Below are 22,152 nucleotides of genomic sequence, written 5' to 3' on the forward strand. Positions count from 1 at the left end.
GAAAAAAGAAACCAAGCGATTTCATAAAAAATATTGGGTACTTTTCAAAGCAAGCAAAAATTAAACTGCGATTAAAAATGGCCGAGTTTACGTAAAAATTATAAAACAACTTTATTTTTGCTTCCGACAATTACAAATGGCCCTTCTGAGGGCTAAATCCTAGCAAGGTTGCTGAATTTGCGACAAAAAGGGCAACGCTAGGTAACAATGAACTATTGATTAATTACAGGAAATGAGAATGGTGGCGACAACTCTGTGCCATGCCGACCCTCAAATGTGAGGGCAAAATTGAGTGAATCAGAACATTAAAAGAATAAAACAGTTTAAAACATTTTTCTAATACTTAAATTAACACTTACGCGAGTGTGAAAATTATGAAGGACAGATATTTGACGATGATCAATGGTGCTAAAAATCACCAGACAGGATTTCCGAATCTCTGAATTGCTTTTACTGATGCTCCTAAATCAATTTGTACTTTTTTGCGCATATAGAAAATTGGACAATCACGGCTACAAAAACAAAAGACAACAAATTATATTACAGTAAACCTTAAATACCTAAAGACTAATGGGTACCTGATCTGGTAAGGGTATAAGGTATAGGGTGTGATAGAGTTATCTGACTGGTTGCTTGTTTCATTCGTTTTTTATTTCATGCCTTTACAGGGCCAGGTAATCAATTAACTAAAAACACCTCTTCCATGACTGACAAACGGTTAATTATCCAGAACGATAGAAAAAATGAGCTAATACTCTATTAATATCTTATCTATTATAATGTTACTCTATTTCACCTTAATCTTGTCTTGTGCAAAAATCAAACCCAAAATTCAAAAATTGGCCTGATGTAACTTCCCTAAAAGTCCATTACTCTAATCGCTGCTCAAGAAGTTCTTGTTGGCTTAACTTAGGAATGAGTTATGCAAGTTTGCGACATTGCGGACTTCCCATCATGAATTTCGATCAAGAAACTAATTGGTGGACTTTCTTGAGAATTTCTTTTTTCTTGGACGGAAATTCTGTAAAAATGTGAATCATTAAAATTGCCTTGTTTTCCTTTAAAAAATAATACAGAAAAAGAAATGTTGAAGCACTAAAATAGTAACATATGTACGTTTCCAGGTTTATTTTCGACCTGCAAAATTTCTTGGGATATTTTGCCAAATTTTTTTTAGCAGAGGAGAAACCAGAGAAGAAGTCTTTGTAGAGCAGTTGATTCTTCTTTCAATTCATCCTAAATTGAAGACCAGTATAAGATTTCTTTTCTTGAGATAAAGTTCACTTATCCTTTATTTTACATCAATTGCAGTTTGAAAATGCTTTTTTGGTCTGCTCAGTTTGTTAGTTTTTTTCTCAGATAAAGGTTATAGCTTAGCGGGAAAATAGCATACCTGGTGCATATGACTTCTTCGTGTAAACTTTCTTGACAACGCTGACACTGAGTCCACAGTCGGCAGAACTTTTCTTCTAAATGCTTATATCTGGAAAATTAATACATGTGATGAATATTTTTTGGTGAAAGATAAGCAATACATGAGTAATACATATTAAAAATGAAAAAAAATAAAATTGGTTCAATGGGTCACTAAACCATTAACGAATTTTGACTAGCAAATACATTTTTCTGAAGGTTAATAATGCATAGTACACAATTCGCACATTAAAAACGCAGAAAAGTATCTCAGAAACCAAGGAATATGCAGTTCAAAGAGCGCAACTTCTCCACAAACTAAAAACGCCTTGATTTCATGACAAACCAAATGATGTCATCTGGCACCAATCAGAAGCATGCACCCATTTCTACGATTTCCGTCAAATGCCTTTCTACTCCTCTCATATGAAAACAATGGGAAAGTCGAAACTATTCCTTCAGAATCAAAGACTCAAACTCATTCATGTTATCTGCAGTTAACAAGCAACAATTATACATTGGAATACTTTTATTTTGACAAACATCAGTGGAAAATGAGAGGAGATAACAATATGACTGCTGTAGTACATCACTTCAATCATTTATCCGACATTCTGGCATGTTTGAAATTCCTTCGAGTCTTCAGACTTTTCAACAGTGGGCTTGCCTGAGATTTTGGCTGCAAAAATATGCAATAAATTTCTGCGTAATTTCCTCATCTGGTAGATACTTTCAAAATATTAAATTAAAAATACAAGGTTTAAAGACCCATTGCTAAATTAATACTCATCAATGGTGAAAGTGGCAAAATGCAAAACTTGTATGTGGAATTTTGACATCAGTATCAATAAATCGATGAATAAAGTAGCAATTAAGGATATTATTAAAATTTGTCTTGCAGTAAATCACTTTCACTTTATGGGTTTTTACAAAATTCTTGCTCAAGACAGCAGTATCTTGTTTGCCAACCTAACAACTTCAATAGGGAATAGGTGCATGTAGCGGTCCTAAGTGTGGCTATTGCCAGGGAAATTTTTTATGCTCCATATCGATTATTTAGTAAAAACGTAAAAAGGTAGGTGACAGATTGCACAAGATAAATTAACAAAAAAAAATACATAAAGTAATAACACACTTGTACATTCTTCTAAAAAACTTTTCCGGGTTGGTTTTGGGCACGTAGCCCATCTTCAGCAATATATGTAAACGCAACTCGCTTAAATTGCTGAAGATGGGCTTTGTCCCGCCCAAAACCAGTCAGGAAAATGAATGTATAAAAATGAACAAATGAGTCGTTAATTTACTTATTTTTTCTTGCTGATTTTTCAGTCTCCTCTTGTTTCATACTGAATCTTACACAAAGTGAAGTCAAATGATTATTTCATGGATTACATATCCTACCAATAAACTTAGTAAAATATTCAACTAATTTCAACTTTTTCCTGCAACATTCCGTTAGTCGCTTGATATCATGGTAAGACTATGGTTGGAAAAAGGGAAAATGACCTGAGAACCAATTATTATGACTTACTTATACATTTCTTCCTGATAAAATAGAGCTTCTGTTTTGGAGCAATGGACACAAAGAGCTTGCTTCTCAAGATTAGGAGGCAATACAGCACGGCAACCAAGGCACGTCTCTTTCTTCTTTGTAAAAGCAGCTAAAGCTCCAACTTTGGACGTAACGACTGTTTTTGTTCTTGTATGGTCCCCTCCTGAATACAAAAATTTCAGCAATCATTATCTATTCAAAATTCAATAATTCAATCAAAGCGTAAGTCTGCCAACAACAAACACTTACAGCTCAATTCAGACAGTCACACAGAGGTGGAATGTAAACAAAGATATGAAGACAGAGCACTCGTATCTCATAATACAGGGGAGAAGTGAAGTCGCCCTGGCGCTCTGTTCTTGAGTGAATGTGTAAATAAGCGCAGGAATCAATGGCGGCAATCAGAAATTTGATTCAAACTTGTCCTCTTGATTTTTGCACATTTCTTACTCTAAACTCGTTTTAAATGCCTAAAACGACAATAAACCTACTTTGGCTCAGTAACAAGCAAGGATCTAAGATGAAGTTAGTTTTTCTCTTACTCATAGTGGTCCTGTCAGTTCTAACAGGCTGTTACAGTCGTAGATGATCGTTACGCCCAAATGAGATTAATTGGTCCATGATGGACCATAAATAATCTGAAGTTAAAAAAATATATGTCGGTAAGTAAATTTGAGCAAAAATCAACCTAGAATACTTTGTGTATGCGAGAGTATACCGTTGCCGCCGCTCTATTTGAATTTCAAACTTGTCCCCATTTCGCTGCCAATCCTCCAGCCAGTTGGAGAGGTGGCTTCATTTTTTTCTTCTAGCGCTCCGGCTTTACCTCTTTGAATGTAAAGCTGGAAGTAAAAAATTTGATTCGATTACTGTTGCTGTGTAATATTGTCATAACACTGGACATCAGCATACGGCACTTCTTTCAGCTTTCGGTTCGCAAAGATTTTATTCAAACTTCCCATTCAACTCTATTCAGTTGGCAGCGTCAATTAAAAGTTGGATGGTAAGTTGGAGGTATCATCAAATTCAAGTTTCTGTTCAACTTTTCGTCTGATTGTAGTGTCCTCAAGCTAGTATCTCACAATCCCACTTTTCATCTAACAAAAGCAGAAAAAAAGTTTGACAAGAAGTTTGACCATCTCGATTGGGCTTTAGTAAAGCAAAACTTTTTAAAAAGATGGACCTAAAAAAACACAGATTTGATTGAATACTACCTCAGAGATCATTTTCAGTCTCAACAAAGATTACTTACGTAAAAGTTCTGATTCAGCTTTGTCTCCAAGAATAGGGGAGAATATTCTGAGCAAGGGTTTGGAGAGCTGGTTTTCTAGGTAATAGTTTGCATCGATGGGCATATTATTTTCTAAAACAAAAATTGGATCCTGCAACAAACAATTCAAAAATTTGTTGAGAAAGTGAAAAACATTTGTGACAAACCTTTTCAAACTCACCAATCCTCCTTTAGCTTACATAGACTCTTTTTGAACTTTTAAAAGAAACCTGTTCTCTAACTTCGGAGACTAGTTGAGGTCTACAAAAATAATGAGCAAATGCAAAAAATTATTCACCAGAAAATTTGGATTTTTTTTTTTACCAGATCATAGAAACTCAAAGAAACCTTGAAAAAATTCATTCGCTTTCGGTTTAAAAATTACACCAAAACAGTAAAAGGATTTTGAAAAAAGTTCAATGGAACTCACTTCTGCTTTTTCATAGGCAGGGGTCCCTTTGCCAGCGGCACAAAAGACAAATGGAACACGATCACCTAGTTTCGGGGCTGTTCCAGCATCACGCTTCTTCATCTTCTTAGCGAGCTCAACATGAGCCTGTTTTGCTGCATAATCTGACTTGGTGAGCTCTTTGGTTATTACCAGCTGAGAGATGTCCATGCGGTTACATAGAAGATCACTGATTACTTTTTTTGCGTATGCTACCGCACTCACTTGGTCTCTGAAAAATACAACCAATTTTAAAATTAGAAATTTTTGTCTCCAAATTAGACCTTGAGCTACTCCTGTGACAGATTACGCAACTCAGAGCAAATTTTCAGACGCAGTAAAAAGAACATTGCACCAGCAAATAAATAAAATGCAAAAGGTAATTGAGAAAATTATTGGAAAACACACCTGTCTATTAGAAGTTTTTGGAGACACATGTTCATGACGTTGGCGACTAGAGGGCAATTATCACGACGAACTGTTTCTAGACCCTTGCAGTCCATTTTATCATATTTGTCAGGTCGCGTGAAGTACAAACCAGCATATCTCTTTTTGTTGATCAATAAGTAAGGGAAGTATACCTGCAAATAAACATACAAAAAAAAGTTGAGAAAATTTAGCATTAATGAAAACAGATGAAATTATTGGTTTCAAGAACTAGGATGAAGTTAGCAAAATGATTCTATCAGACAGGCAGTTCTTGTAACATAAGTTAAGTTCGAGGAAAAAAGTAAACAAATTTCACATTTTTTAAATTCAGATTTGATTCTCCGTTTAGAATTAACTAGCAACTGACAAGTCGACTTTCATCCCTTTCTTGATTCAATTCAAATCTATTCATTGCTTGCTTTAGGTATTTTATCTTCCTTAATCCAATTTATCTTTTATCTTATTCTTCATTTCACCCCAATATCTGGCTTTGAACAAGCAATTTAAGGTGAATCTTCAGCTGTAGTTCCGAAAAAATCCACCACCTCGCGCTGCTAAAATCCGACTCTGAAATCAGTGATTATTTAAATAGTTCTAGCAGCATACGTCTGGAATCCTTAGAAACAAACGCAAGCTTTGAAAGTTTAATAATAAAAGCTATAACTTGATCCCAGTTTCTCTTACGGGATATCTGTAAGTGCGAGAGAGACAGCTCACGGTGGGAGAGAGATATCTGCAACTGCTGACAGCGATCAATCGCGATTGGTTGCATCAAGGTAATCATGCTTAACCCTACTTTTTTCTGGGATCAAGTTTTAGAGTTCAGAAATTACTTTTCACGTCGTTTTCATAAAAGCTCAAGGACTCACGTGGAGCTGTACGGACTCTAATAGCGTGGACCAAAAAATCAAAACACTGCGATGGTGCCCCCTGCGCGGAGAAATTTCTTACTTCACGGAGCTGTAAATAAACCTTAAGTGACAATTTAATTTCTGTAAGCTGCAAAATAGTTTCCCTTTCCTACACGACTTGCTTTTTGGAATAGAAATTAAAATTAAAACAGAAAATTAGAACAGACGTACTTACTTTTTCAAATTCTAATTTTATGGGGTTTATGAATTTTGATGTGACATACTCGGCAGCTTCACGCCCCAAGTTCATTGTCTCTTCTAGGTTGTCAAATCCAAAACGTACCATTACAGAATCAGTATCACCATAAATAACCTGGAAAATTTGAATAATAAAAGAAATGCATGAAAGACACTTAAAAAAAAAATACTACAGGATTCATTCCAACATTTCAATTTATTTTATGAAAAATAAAAAAATTGATATTGAAACAACTTAATCTAACACAGTGGGAACAATAATATGTACTTAGGACTGGGCCGAATATGAACATAACTTAGGTGGGGTCTTGTTTTCCCTATTTACTCCAAAATGTGCAACACATTTCTGGTTAAAAAAAAGAAACCAACCCAGTGTTTCTGAAGGTGAAGATATACATGGATGGGCACTTCATAAGTTTGGTCCGATATTTACGCATCCTAAATTCATTAGAGTACAGGCTTTCAAATATTTACTTGAAATGTGCTAAAGTTGAAAAAGCAAATTTAATAGTAAGTACATCCAGTGTCCTTTGAGAGTAGCATATTACACGGATGCACAGTTCTTAGACCAAAGAAAAAAATTCAGTTTTACGTCATGGCATTCTGGCAATGAGTTGCCTTGTTTATTAGTCAGGGTTCTCACAGAGATTAGAGGATGAAATTCCCTGACAGCTGAGGACACGTCAGATAGCTAAAAAGGCATAATTTGGAATATTTCTTGGCAAAATTTGATGTTCAAAACGTCTGACTCGTTCTACAAAGTAAATAAAGGTGAGTTAACAATTTTTTCCCAACACTTTTGTCATTTTCCTGACTGTGGCAAGCCTAATCAGTCATTTTCATATATTTTGGTAAGAACAGGTGTTTCCTTTTTCCGTTTATCAGATGAGAATAACACGTAATATCAGGGCTAAAAACATTAAGTATTAGGTAAAATATGTAGTAAAATTCTTTGATAGAGAAATGTAATTATGATGATAAAAGTTAATGCTTAACAAAGGATAAAGATAACAAACCTCTGCATCGTATTTAAAACCATTTGCGATACAATAGTGTTGTTCAACCTCTTGTTTTGTTTGCTCGATCATAGTTCTGCCGTAAGCGGTAACACTCTGAAATTTACAAAACCCATACTTAATTATTAACAAACGTACAATAAGAGACTTTAGGATAAAATTTCTGAGGCTTCTTTTTTTTTGGTCCAAAATGACTAACATTCCTTGACTGTCTGTCAGCAAGCTGCAACCATACTTGAAAAAAGTGGAAATTTCTACTGTTGATTCTTAAAATGATTTAAAAGTCTTATGTTTTTTTGTTTTCGTGAAAAGTATAATATTCCAAAATCTTCCTGCAGTGAGAAGGCTTCACTTCAAAACAGAGAAATCTGGAATGGTTTATGAGACTGCTACACATGTTTTTGATTTCACTGATTTTAGCAACAGTTTTGTTTTATCACTTCTTGGCTTTACGTGCCCATCCCACCCATACGCTGAGGCTCTTAAATTGACACTAATTCTTTAATTTTACGGGCATTTCTGCAAAAAATTCCTTGAGTATGTAAGGACCTGATCTCCGGAGGTAATAGGAGGTGACAGCAATTTATCACCCTGTTGCATGTTCTATAAACTCTGTCTTAAGTCTGGAGTCCAAAGAGGCGTGCAGTTGCTATGGTTGCTGTAAAGTTTGGGGAAAATATGAGGATCTAATGTAAATGCAAATAATCTGCACATAATTTAGAATTTTGAATAGTGTGAAAAGTTGTGATAAAAAAAACTCTTACACCAGAGATTTCGAGACAAGGCAACTTTCCAACTTGGGCTCCTGTGAATCCATATACTGAGTTAGCGCTAATTTTCAAAGCAAGCTGTCGACCATCCAAAACCTTTTGCTTGAAAGGATCTGTCTCCTTCTTCAGATCAGCTTTTGCTTTTTTACGGGCTGTTAAGAGGTCATCTAAGATTTCTGGTAGGAGACCCTTACGAACAGAGCTTTTCACAAAAAAATTTTGGGCAGGAGTTTTCACATACATGTCTGGAGAGAGGCTGGAAAAAAAAGAAGTACACAAAATCAAATGATTGCAATAAGATTAGAATCATGGCAAAAAAAATTGAGATTTTTGTCATAAAAATTAGATCAGCCATCAGAAATTCAATAGGTATTGAGATCAAAATTTGGACTGGAGAATATTTTGAGAGGTACTGATACAATTTTATGAAATTATACGAACAGTGGCACTCTGAGGTGGCTTAGGATGACAGGCAGGTTATGCTGTCTTTTTCAGCATTTTTTTGTTCACAAGCGACTTAAATCATACCCATGTATTCTTCCAAAATAGCGAGAATGATGTCTACTTTTTATCTTAATTCCTCAACACCTCCTCATTTTTATTTCCACAGAAATTTCATCTCTTCTTTCTACTAAGCATTTAATTACACTTGTTCATGGCGAACAGTTCAAGAAATCGCAGCAACAAGGAGTAGGTAATTAGACGATCAAGTTATTAATTGCTCAACAAAAGCAAAGCCTTTAAAGCACAAAACTTGGGCTACTTTTTGGAAAATTCGGTAATATGAACCGATGTCTTATCTTTAGACCGCAAAAAAATCCAGTTGGCTGCGAGGAATTAATCATTTGTCTCATGGCAGGGACTTGGAAAACAGTTTATAAACCATAAAATACAATGAATCATACGTCATGCAAAGTGAGCAGTTATTGTACATGTAAGCAACTCTTGAAAATGCCTTAAAATGCCTCGCAAATAAAGGCAATTAGTGGTGCAAAAATGTGTACTTAGGTGAAAGTGAAAATTTCCTGGGGTGGATCATAAAAGCACCCTTCTATTTTCGAAGAGACTACTCATGGCACCTCTTTTTCCTCATTGAATTGCCAATCCTGTTATTGCACCAAGCAACGCTATGGCCCTGAGTACACCATCAAGCCTTGTTCACTTTTTTGATTTCAGCAAAGGATAAAAAAATAGTAGATACTTACTTCAGTTTGTCTTTCATATTTGGCTGCAGGAGAGTAGTGTAGCATAAATTGTGAGCCATCATGATACTAGGGTACAGTGAACTGAAATCAAGCGTTGCTATAGGCTCGTTGTAGTAGCCTTTCTTTGGTTCTATAACTGTTGCACCTTCAAATTGGTCATCTTGTTGACCTCCCGTATGAGTGGGCATCAAGAATCCTTTTTCACGAGCCTGTAAAATGTAAAGCAAAAAAGAGATGCGGTTAAAAAAATTGAAAGAGGAAAATCACTCGTTCTAACTTGGTGCAACCTGGTGTAATTTTTTATTCATCTTACAAATAACATAAACCGATGATACACACCTGGCTCTATTCTTAAATAAATTAAATTTCAATCAGGATTCATGCTTACAGATAGGCAATATGTGGTAGATTACATAGGACTAAATTTTTTGTGTTTTTCCGGAAATAGCCCTGAGTTTGAACAAGTAAAGAGAAGACCAAATTCAACATAAAAACGTTAAGGCAGTCAAATATTTAAATTTCCCTGTTATTACTTTGAACTGAAGACATCACCTACATTTTTAAGGTTTCTTTCTGAATATTTTTCATTTTCCACAGTTCATTTTCCACGAAATGGTTCTCTAACCCCCCCCCCCCCCATCCCATTTATCCAATCTCTTAGACCCTTATTTTTGAAATTTAAAAGGAGGACATTTGAGGCATTTAGAAACCTTCTAAATTTGAGGAATGTAGGGATTGATAGTACTGAACATTGAACTCACCTTCCGTAAGAGTTGAGAAACAACTTTAATTTGCTGACCACGAGTCAATAAGCTTGCAAGGGGAACGCCTGTTACACGAGCCATCTCCATGTAGTTGATGAAGCACATCAGTTTCTCAAGAAGACGAATTGGTAGATATGCATCCTTCAAACAGTAAACAGCCAACCTAAAAAACCGGAGGAAAAGAGATAAAATGGTACTAGCCACAGCAACTCATCAGGGCACTGAGATTCATTCCTGAAACGTTAACTTATCCGATGTATAGAGTATTTTCTGTGAAAAATCTGAATGTTTCCACGAATCCAAAAACAAAACTATGGGATTATTATAAGACTTTAAAGGACCATTCTTTAAAAAAAGTATGACCGCAAAGCTAATAAAAAGACTTTCGGTCCCCACTAAAAAATAGCCAGCAGGAAAAATATCCTACCTCCTGGCAAGTCTGATGGGACATAGTGATTTAAGAGAAATAAAAATTGCTAACTAATAAAAGTAAAAATCCATTTTTTCAGGCAATCTAGCATACTTGCGTTAGTTGGCTTCATGACCGAGAATTATGACCCAAAAATCAAGTCATGAAACAAACATACAGCAATTTTTGGCCCGAAATAAAATATGGCAATATTATAGGACTGTACATGATCAAATGACCAGAAGACACCCTGAAAATGGAGTATTTGGCAACATTGCTCCTTAGTTCAACTGCAGCACTCGAGATTTCTTGCTCTGAAGGAGATAGTTTAGTAAAATACATACAGACTGCCAAAGCAACGATACAAGAGAATTCCATGACTTGATTTCCCTATTGACTAATTCAATGGTTTCTCTGTGGAGAATTCAATGACGTCGTTTCCCTTTCAACAAATTCATGATTTCTCTGTGGATAAGGGTGGACTGAAATCCTTCCAACAATTTTCTGATGGATTTTTCTGATCAAATTCTCATTCAAAACGAGGATGAGACAAGAATGAAATCCTGACTTACCTGCGCCTGGTTTGAGCAGTACCCTCTTGCAATTCAGTTATCATGTTGTGGTGAACGTCCTCTTTTTGCTCTTGTAAGAAATGGTAACTCACAGCATTTAAAGTGTAAGATCTGAGTTTGTAATCACGAAGTAAAACCTAAAAAAAGAGAAAATAAGTAAAATTTAGAGAATTTATACACGACCTGGAAACCAGGAGAGAGTCAGGAGTAAAAATTTTTCTTGGAAATTTAAGTGATTCTCATATAATAACTTAAATATTTTTCTACCATACATTACAGGGCATATCGACGGTGTAAGTTGACAATCACATTACTCTGTTTTGCGACGTCGCAGACTTCCTGTCATACTTCATTTTTTAAACGGAAAACTACTCAACAGCAATTTTTTAAAACTGCCGTGATTTTTCTTCTCTGTGCGGAGAAAATTCTGCAAAAACTTCAAGAAATTAAGTCAATTTGTTCTCCTTAAAAAAAATAACATACAGGTGGAGATTCTCAGACACTGCAAACAAGTTATGTGATTGCCGACTTACACCGTCGATATAGTAATTTTTTAATGGATGTCAGAATCGCAGTAAATGTTGAAAGACCTTGGTATATGATTTTAGTCTACTGTAACAAGAAATAAATAGTATTCGCAATGATTAATTTTCAGTTTTGCATGGATAATACTTACAAATAGAAGATCAAAAGGCACTCGACCTTCAAAATTTATGTTCTTGTTTTCTCGTCTCCCCATCTGTTTGCTTTGGATTATTTGATCCTTGATGACAGATCTGAAAATAAAGTCAAAGAATTAAGATAATGTCTGACAATTCTGTCTTGTTAGGCTGATAAAAGATAATTAGAGAGAGTAGCGCCCTAACAAGTCTCTCGCTGACTGCAAATAAGAACGATAAAAATGCCTATTTGATCGGTTTAGAAAATGTTGCCGCAGTAAGTTATACAACATCTTTTAAGACATTGCAAATTGATCTGAAATGTGATGGTTAAAAAGATTTCTTCAAAATTTTGAAGCTGATTTGTCGAACAATTGAAAAGTCTAAGCAATTTTGCGCTCTAGAACAAAGTTTGTCTTGATATCGTGTTTGTTATAACGAAGAACTTGCAAACTTCATACAATACCGAAGTCATTGTATTGAACAGTAAATTTATTTCATTATCAGATATGGATTCTGAAAATTGTTAATCTGAAAACAGGACTTTGAAAAGTAGTAGAGCTGTGCGATTCGAACGTTAATTGTAATCGCAAATCAATTGTTTTACCATAATCGTAATCGAATTTGATGGTATTTTGTCTGGTAATAGTCTTGAGAACCCCTGAGTATGTAATTCATGTCTATCAACATTATTCCTCAGCCCCCCGCCGCATTGTTCCTTCGATTACCAATGACTGTAGAATTTATGTCTACAGCCGACATTCTGTAGGAAATTTGAGGTAAAGTATGAGCATTTGCAGTCTTGAGAAAGATCCCTCAAGAATTCACTTACTATAACTTTGCATTTGGTCACAGAGACAAAAAAAAAATAAAGATGATACAAATATGATCATTTTTTCCCTTTTACCCAATTTTAATCAAGATTCTAATCGCGATTAAGTTCGTGTATTGTAATCCAATCGTAATCGAACAAAAAATCTTTAATCGCACAGCTCTAAAAAGTAGGATTGAGAGAAAATGAAAAACAGAATTTGAGCCATCTTACCTTGTATCTTTTATCCTACCCAAGAAGGAAAAATTATGAACGTTGAGATGCTTAGCTCTATTGATTAAGTAAGGAAAATCGAAATTATTAATATTATAACCAGTGAATACATCAGGATCCGATTCTCGAACAAAATCTGACCATCTCTGAAACAGATTATATAAATGAGAAACAAGAAAACAGAAAATGAGAGAAAAAACCTCCTTATATACTGTATAATCAGTTGATTTTTTTTTATGTTTTAGAATAAATTTCATCAAAGTTTAAGTAATGAACTGTTACCCATTGTTCCGTTAAATGGTAGAAATGGATGAAAGAATGAACGTTTCTTGAACAAAATTATGGAGAGAATAAAAGATAAGAAAAAGAAAAGGAAGAAAATGATTACCTACTTCTTTCTACTGGTGGTGAGCAGCTATACTAAAAGCAAGTTGGAATGTTTTGGGGCTGAGCTGCTGGGGAGCATAAAATTAGAGAACTTCAAATTTTCTAGTAACAGACACTAACACACCCTTTTGATATTTTTGTTAGGGCAGCACGTTCCTAGAAAATAAATTTTACTGCCTGAATGACAATTAAATGTTTAGTTTTCAGTTTCTGGTCATGACTTTTTTTAAAAATATTTAAATTCCCGAAATTTGTCTCCTTAATCACCGAATCAAAAATAACAAATCTTCAGAGCAAACAACACAAATGCCAGCTACCTTTCAGGTTTAAGAGGAAAAGACTACATTGGAGTAGCAGATTGGACCCATACCTGTAACAATTCCATCTCAGTATCACAGCTAATTACTTGGCATCCGACAATGGGGGCACATTCCTTTAACGTAAAAACATTTCGTATGAATATTTCAGGCTCTCCTTGCTGTACGACCATGTTTGCGATTTGTATGACAGGATCATGATTTGGCTCCGGAAATATTCCTGAGGAAGAGAAAAAATGGGGGAAATACCGAGTAAGAACCATGCGAGTTGAACATTTAAGCTTGATTATTAACTAAGACCTAAGACTGCATGTACTCCTATAATGAATCATCATTTTAACAAGAATGATAATAGCCTTTGTTGTTGTGCAAGGTCTTAACAAACTCGAAAAGGAAAAATTCCCCAACTTTTTCACATTTTCCCTCCCCAAAATAACGGAAATACAGACTATTTTGATGAATATGCTACCAATTCGCTATCGAGCCCATAACATTTCCTTGTTTTTCCCTGCAATAACAGTAAAATTTTTGTCCTGGTTTTTCAGCTTTTTACAATTTTTTTCATTAGAAATAAAGGAATGTTCAATGAATCTTTTTTTAAAGCAAATCTTAATACAGTATTTCATTGGAATCTATGCGCAATGTGTCCGGTCACCACAATACCTGACGTACCACAATACCTGAGTATTGGAAAGATAACTAAATTATTATATCATTCCTTCCATTTCAATGTTTGTGCTTTGCCTCTCACAACTATTTTGAGAAAACAATTTAAAAGTACCTTTTCTGCCAGCACATTCAATATCAAAGCTAAGGATTCTGAAAGGTGCAACCTTGCTCCATTCACCCTCAGGCAAATGAGAAATGAGATCTTCGCAACTGACATCAACCTCAATCTGACACCGGGATGTTACGCGGAGATCTGAATGAGGACGTCTCTGCCACGTGCCTTTACCAAGTTCTACCCAACTGCAACCTACAATATTTTTATCCACCATGAACCTGGAAAAACAATGATGCATTCAATATTTTTTTCCAGAGTTTGTAGAGAAAAAAACAAAAAATGAAGGCTTCATGAGCACAGGAGAGTGGAGGAAAATTCCTGCTTCACTTCTTTTTTGTATAGTTATGAAGATAGTTTCCATGCAGTAGTGTGTCTACTGGTGCATGATCATTTAAAATCCTTGATTTTTCATTGCTTTTTTAATGCTTTGCAAAAACTTTCTCTTTTCAGGGGTTTCTTGAAATCCTTGCTTTTTCATTACCTTCAATATTTTTGCAAAATGGAGAGACGTTTGGATTTGGAACCTGGAAGGTGGGAAATCTGGGGGAATGATCTGAAATAAGCAGACTGTGACTGAGGTTTCCCTAGAACATCATAAAATAAATTATCGGTATAAATAGCATGGGTACTAAAAGGTTTCTTCTTCAAGTGTATCTCAAATTTCCGTACCTTTAGATGAAAAGAATGTATTTTTGGTACTTCGGTACAGACCTTTCAAAACCTGTGCTTTTTTTTCTGTACAGTACACACCTTGTGCAAATTCATAAAAATATGAAAAAAACCAACAGATTTGAAATTAAATAAATTATTCATTTCAGAAGTAATACTGCAACTAAATTATTAGTACTTGAATTTTGGAGATTGGTTCATCTCTCATTAGGGTCTGCATCTTCGGTGATCATGAATAGGTTTCTCACAGGTTCATGAAGTACTAATCGAAGGATATTGAACATTTAACTGCAAACGAACCTGATATCAAAGTCAATGTTGGACTCAAATGCTTTATATGCATGGTTTGGAAAAGATGGAAAAACTGCTTCTTTCTCGAGAAGTCGTTTTCCAGCAGCAATCAGCCGAGGAAGGGCAACCGTAATCTTCAGAAAGTCCTTAACTTCGTCTCCCCAGTACCCAAACATGGTCTGTTTTCTTACAATCTCTACCATTAGAACTGCTTCTTGGATACCACTTTTGTTTCCACGCATGTCGTTTAGTATAGTTCGATTCAATGCATCCTGAAACGGAATACTTTTTTATTTCAAATACAATGATCAGAGTTTTCATAAAAATATACTAACATACAGTATTTACGGATTTGAATAAAAATGGAAAATTTTTACCTTACTAACTTGGTAGAAATTGTTTCTGTAGATGATAAAAAAAAGTAGATAAACTTAGAATGGGTTATCTAAAAACTTTCATAATTTTTTCCATGAATCAAATACTGTGAAGGAATTAAAAATCCGATAGAAAAATCGAAAATATACAACAAATTTTTAAGGGCACATGAATTCTCGTCTCAAAGGCAGAAAATTGAATCTAATTTTTATCCATTCTCAGAACCAATTGCGTTCTTTGTGCACACTTTTTAGCAAGAATTTCTCACATTCAATTTGAATGGTTCCAAATTAGACCCAGAGTGAGGATACCAAGCTACAACTTCTATTACCATTGACTGAGATGACTGCGAGTTGAAATCAAGTTTTTAGGATTCACTTAAATGATTCAAACATCAACTCACTTTGAAAGGACGACAATGGGACTCGTTGAATCCAGCAGGGGCTGTTACAAAAAAGTACGGTGAGAATCCATGGACATGAGCACAAACAGAATTTCCCTCCATTGTGATGCCAAAAATTCTGAAGATAGGAACAGGTCCTAACTGTGACCCAGGCATTCCTTTCACTGGTTCACCTATAATAAAACAGATACAATTGAATATTTAGATAGAACTATGAGAAAACAAACTGATGGCGATAAAACAGACTATGTGTTCGGGATGTTAAAAAAAAGAAAACAAATGGGAAATACCAACAGGCTCTAGAAGATGAGAAGGGGGGGAATGGGAACAGCTGGTCTCTGTAAAAGAAATTACAGCAGATCACACTGCATATGATTTTCAAGGGTTGGATTGATGAAAAAAGCTCATCGCTACTTTAGTAAACACTAAAAATCATGAGCTCAAGGTATTTTTATGTATATTTTATAAATCCCATGGCAAAAAATTGTTCACTAGCTTGCCTTTTAACACCCAATGGACTTTCACTTATAGCAGAGGTAAAATTAAATAGAATATCCAATAATTCTTGCCTGATAATATGGTTCTGCACTATCTTCCAATTAGAACGCAATGTGATTATCTGGCCCTGTCAGTGAGTGAGTACGTTAAAAACAAAACAAACTTTTCAAGAGGGCTGAAGTTGTACAAAATTGAAATGAAAATTTGGAAATCCAGCGCTAAGTTTTCTCTGAAACCATTTTTCACACTGAAACTTGATGATTTTTATTGGATGGAAAGGAGAGGGACTGTTTCTAGAAGTTGAAGTTCAGAGCTCCATTGGAGTTAGCTTACAGTGAAGCTGAAATGAATTATAATTAAATTTACATTTCTTGCTTTTTTACAAAAGAATTTTGACCATCACGGTTATTAATCTCTGCCCTTAATTTCTAAATAAATGTATATTTCCGCTTCTGAGTTAACATTGAAAATAGAAAATATTTACCAGTATAACTGTCCAGAGAAATTTGCTGGAATACGATGCCATCCTTCTCCGGATCTAAGTCTGGAGGGGCGGGTCTACTCCATTTTTGATTGGTGGATCTAGTTTCCGGGCCCTAAGAAAACAATTTTCACAGTATAGATGAAATTAATCTAAGGAAATCTGAAAAATGTGCTAAGAAATTACTTTGAGTCCAAAAAAAAAATCAAAGGAAATAAACGAAAAAATAAATATTTACAGTAGGTTTAACTGAAATATCATTTCAAAATTAGTTACAAGAGAACAATCAAAAAACATACTGGATTTCACACAGACTTCAGTTCAGATAAATATTTTCTAATTAAAATGATGCTCCAAATATATCGTGAAGGTAAAGAGAGATCTATAATTTTAGTAAAATCACTCACAGCATCACTGATTTTCGAAATTGATAACATAGTAAAACAGTATTATTTTCAAACACGATGAAAAACTGTGAGTGTGGTTGCTTGAGAAAATTATTGGACACCACTAATAAAAATCCAACAAAGTGACTAGATTTCTTAGTCCATCCTTTTATCTACACAAAGAAACTAACTGATAGAAATAGTTTTTAATCAGAGTTAAACACAAGAGGGATAGCAAATAATTGTGGTGCAAAATGATTATAATTTTTAACTGGACTTAAAAACTGACTCCACAATGAGCAAGCAACATTGAGTCCTATGATATTGAGGCCAACAATTGATGTAAGTTTGAAAACTGACAAACTTTGAAAACAACAAAGAGAACAAAATCTAACTCATGTAAACACATCATCAGCTGTTTAGTGTACAGTCACAGCAGACCTATTGTTCTTCGATTACAAATAAAAAGTAACTTTGCAAAGTGTAAATCATGAGCAATTGAATGAATGGATTTCTGATACATTCATCAGGGTTCAAAGGATTCTGCCGAGCTGTTCATCTGGAAATGAACGCGTCCAATTCATTGGTCACAGATTTAATTTGACCAATTAGTGCCGACTGGCAATGATTCGGCTTCACAGATTATTGTGGTGTTTAAAATTTTGGCAAGGGGATGGATCTCTAACAGACTTGAAAATGAGTACTTATTAGAAACTTTAATAGCTTAGGAGGCAAGGTTCACTTGCAAGCAATACAAACATGAGAATCTTCCAGACTTAATAAACGCTCCCTCTCCCCCTTTAGAATAAATATATGGTAAAACAAAGAGTAAGTCCTCTTGATCTGTCATTGAAGCAAACTCTTATTTGAGTGATATTCTATACTGCTGTACTAAGGAAGAACGCTATATAAGCCTTCAGACCATGCCAAATTTTCTTCGATTAAATACGAATTTATAGGGATTTTATAAAGATTTTCCTTCAAATTTTTCAGAGAATTTCATTCGCAACCAGATCTAAATTATCGACAAATCTGAAGAGAAAATATTCACAGCTCTCCTAAAAATTGAACAATTTATTGGAGGAAATTTGGCAACCCTTAAATATTCATATAGCGTTTTTCCTTAGCATGATGGTATACTGCCATGCTAAGGAAAAACGTTGTATGAACTTAAAAGGTTGCCAAATCTCCTTTCATTTTTATTCTTAATTCTTGAGAAAAGTTATGAATGTTGTATCAAAGTCTCAGGTGTACAAGATTAAATAACTAGTCAAAATGTATTAAAAATTCATAGAAAAAAATTCATAAGTTTTTTTTGAAAACCCATGATAAATCAGAAAGATTTAGGAATGTATGAATACTCCTATGACGTTTTTCCATCACACAGCTACAGACATAGTTTTGGGGAGAACTAGTGGCTGAGATATTGTGTAAAATGACTGGTCCATCGATCATTTTAGCGCCTGGTTGATTTACTCAGCTTAACCCAGGTTGTTGGCAAATGACTGTGAATTTGAGATTTGGTTTTAACACAGTACAATACAGTTGGGTCAAGCATAGGAGTCAGATGAATCTTAGTCTAGCCTTTTTTTTCTACCAAAGAGGAGAAATTTTTTTGTTAAAAAAGGTACCGTTCAGTTTTTACCGCTCTTATGAAATGACACCATTACGGGATCTCCCGATAATTAAGGTATAACTGAATACTGTAGTGTAGGTTTTTAAGATATAAAAAAAAACATAAGTTGGATACCTGTTCTTTCTGGCTGTCTGGCATGTCAACATCATTTTCCTGAGATTCTGTAGCCTCCATGTAAGCAAGCTCCTCTTCAAAAGAACCTGGAAAATCTTCCTCTTCATCGCCATGTCTGAAATCAACATATTAAAGATATTAATAAATCTTTGCCACACGACTAGAATTACTGTTCATGACATCCTTCAAGATAGAACATCAAGGAAGGAAAATTAGTAAACTTAGAGGTACTCGCAGGACAAGTTGGCATCGAAAGCTAAACTTTGGTAACCAAACACTTAAAATGCTACCAAGAGCTCAAGTTCAAGAGTGATTTTTGTCAAAATAACGAAATTTGACAGCAAGTCTTCAGAATTCTCATGAAAAATTCATTCATCGTGATTTTGTCAGTTAAAGAATCAATTCTTCAAAATAATAGCTGATTTTAAGAATATTTTGTCAAAAGTGGGTTGAGGCTTTCAAACGTTTGCTCGAACTTGAAACTAGGTACAAGGAATGAGTCAGGGCTTATGATTTGAATGAATGTGAATGGAATCCAATAAAGTTCATTGGATTGCTGGGTTTTCCAAATCAGTTGCAGATTAAAGGTCTGTGCGGTTGCAGTTGTAAAACTGCGAAGCCCCTAAAAGATCTAAGAAAGGAGAGCGTTGAATCATTGAATACAAAAGACCTCAAACACTTCCAGACTTGGGCAGATGCTAATTTGCTAAAGCAAAAAAAGTGGTAGGAAATAACAGAGGTAAAAATAGTGCAGCGAGCTTAGAGGTAAGAAACAATGCGTCTAAAGCATTTCTCATTAGTACCGTAAAAACAACTGACATAAATTCAACAAAATATCTTACACTTAAGGAGGCAGTAGTCTGAAACATATATTGAGGGTTAAACTATAAGAAATATAAGAACCTATATCTCATTTGCAGTGTTTCAAAATCACTGCCTTCACCTTATGTTATCAAAAAATAAAAAAACCAACGCTATTGCTTGAAATTTTCACAAAATATTCTTCATATCAGAAAAGAGAAGAAAAATTGGAGGGTATGGATTTGATCGACATGAATCATCCAAATGTAAAAACACGAATCAATCGATGTCGACCGATTGATACTGATTCAATCGACAAATTATTAAAAACCGGTGTGGATTCAATCAACATACTTAAATCCACCAAAAAATAAAAACGAGAACTGATTGACTTGATTCCATTGACAAAATTCATTTGATTCACTGGTTTGTCCAACGATTCACAGGTTTGTCAATCGATTCACGGTTTTCAATTAAATTGGTGTCAATCGGTTCACGTTAGTCGATTCAAGTTTTTATTTTTTGATCGATTCACTGGTTTATTTTTTGATAAATTCACGGTTTGATTTTTCGATCAATTCATGCCGATCGAATCCATGCTCTTCAGAAAAATCTTGTATGTTTTCGATGAGTGATGTTGAGTATTAGTCATAATGAAGTTCAGGAAGTCTGCAACATCGCAAGCCGAGAGACGTGTTCCAGCATTTTCACTGTCCATGTGCGAAAGTAATTTTAGATTCCTGACATGATAACATAATTAAAAAACGGAGTCCAGTTCGTGGGTGAACTTGACAATAAGGATAACTGATTGATCTTCATCCAATAATATATTCTAAATGTATTAATGAGGCTGGTGAGAAAGTAAATTACACGGCAGCTTATCACTTGAGGGTTGGAAGAGTTGTCGTCATGTACTTCTGGTTCTCCATCTAATGCCATGTTGAAGAGAATCGCGAGCAACACAAATAAAGCTTATAAGGATTTGTACAGCAATAATGAATCAAAGAATTCCATGCTAGCATCTACTGTCAAACTGCGTTACCACCGAATGAGATGGAAAGTCAACTGATGAAGAGGGACCGTGAGAGCTGGGTCAAGTTTAAGAGCTACATTCTCATAATCTTTGCTTGAAATTGGGAGCAGACAGATGCAGATCAACGCTACAAATTTCATTCCCTACTTTTCAATTTTAAGGACAGTGATTCATCAGAATGTGAGTAATAATTGGGCTTGAATAAAATGCAGCAAGGAAGAAACCGTGTTCAGGATTTGACAAGCATGTAAGCTTGCAAAGATTACGCTTGTAAGGAGGGAAAGTTCAAAAGTTAGAATAATGTTGAACCTGCGAGAAGCAAATTAAATGATTATTTAGAATAAAAACTGAAGTACCTTGGTTTCTTCATCCCACCGCCCTTATCTCCAAACTTTCTTTTGTTGAAACTCATGGTGGGAACTTAAAACACAAAATGTGTAAGCAGGATAGTTAATAACCGAGTTCACTGACTGACGGAGGTCAAAAATTCTACACGAGTGATTCACTGATTGAGACTAATTTAAAATTTTGTTAAAATGTACAATATAAACTGGGTAAAAGGTAAAATTTTAAAGTGTACGTGAAAGGCAAGCGTATTCATTCCTTTCCTTTCACGATGAAAAGCGAGGTTGAGGTTAAAAAACATTTAAAAGCGCGCGAAAATTGTAAACAAACGGTCAGCATTGCCACAAAAAACAACTTGATATTCCTACCTTCGGAAATATTTTTTCATTTCAAATCATTTTTAAACTTTTACTATCAGAATTTTAGTTTTGAAAACATAATGAATTACTTAAAATACTCATTCTCATCACAGTTTGGTGGAAGAAACGAATACACAAGCATTATTGAACTTACATGAGGGATTATGTTTTGTTAGCCACACTGATTGCCAAAATTCTTGTAGGTAACCAATAGGCAACGCCAAAAGTTCCCGCCAGAATTCGGCGGGCATTTTTAAATTGACGCTCCCTGAGATTCTTGTCCGCAAAACGAAATTCGCTGGATTGAGTCCAGCAGAAAGGAGCCAAGTTTCTTTTGAAAGTCAACTTTGCGGCAGTAATAATTTTCTTCTTTCGGTATTAATATTGTACAGTGTAAAAATGAAGCTAATTAAATAGTTTGGTTTTCTTGTAATGTATAAGCGGTTGCAAAATCTCTTGGGCATTGCATAGACACTTTGCATCTTTCTAATAAACACCGAAGTAATACTCTTGAAGCTATCATAAACAGAGGTTTCATGCTATCATGAACAACAATTTTTAGATCTTAGAAGCCCACCTCAGCAAGAAGAAGAACTTCTCATGAGAAAATAT

The 22,152-nt window shown here is 34.9% G+C and overlaps 1 protein-coding gene across 2 annotated transcripts; it reads right to left on the reverse strand.

Annotated features, from left to right (window-relative positions):
- Positions 1-92: 92 nt before the first annotated feature.
- PolD1 (DNA polymerase delta 1, catalytic subunit) lies at positions 93-21,466 on the reverse strand. Of its 2 annotated transcripts, none has more exons than XM_019050672.2 (21): positions 21,193-21,466; positions 19,003-19,117; positions 16,870-16,981; positions 15,888-16,060; positions 15,119-15,381; positions 14,147-14,367; positions 13,419-13,585; positions 12,662-12,807; positions 11,634-11,733; positions 10,958-11,094; positions 9,974-10,139; positions 9,213-9,421; positions 8,002-8,263; positions 7,238-7,333; positions 6,199-6,336; positions 5,092-5,264; positions 4,666-4,915; positions 4,218-4,347; positions 2,945-3,128; positions 1,394-1,483; positions 93-512 (listed from the first exon to the last, which is right to left on the reverse strand). In XM_019050672.2, the coding sequence occupies exons 1-21, from the start codon at positions 21,246-21,248 to the stop codon at positions 416-418; spliced, it is 3,285 nt and encodes a 1,094-aa protein (XP_018906217.2). In that variant the 5' UTR covers positions 21,249-21,466; the 3' UTR covers positions 93-415. The 2 variants fall into 2 exon arrangements, with proteins under 2 accessions (XP_018906217.2, XP_018906218.2); XM_019050673.2 differs by lacking the exon at positions 21,193-21,466 and adding an exon at positions 20,674-20,849.
- Between the last annotated feature and the right edge of the window lie 686 nt (positions 21,467-22,152).

This window comes from Bemisia tabaci, chromosome 6 (assembly GCF_918797505.1).
Source record: "Bemisia tabaci chromosome 6, PGI_BMITA_v3".
In the NCBI taxonomy this organism is placed as follows: domain Eukaryota; kingdom Metazoa; phylum Arthropoda; class Insecta; order Hemiptera; family Aleyrodidae; genus Bemisia; species Bemisia tabaci.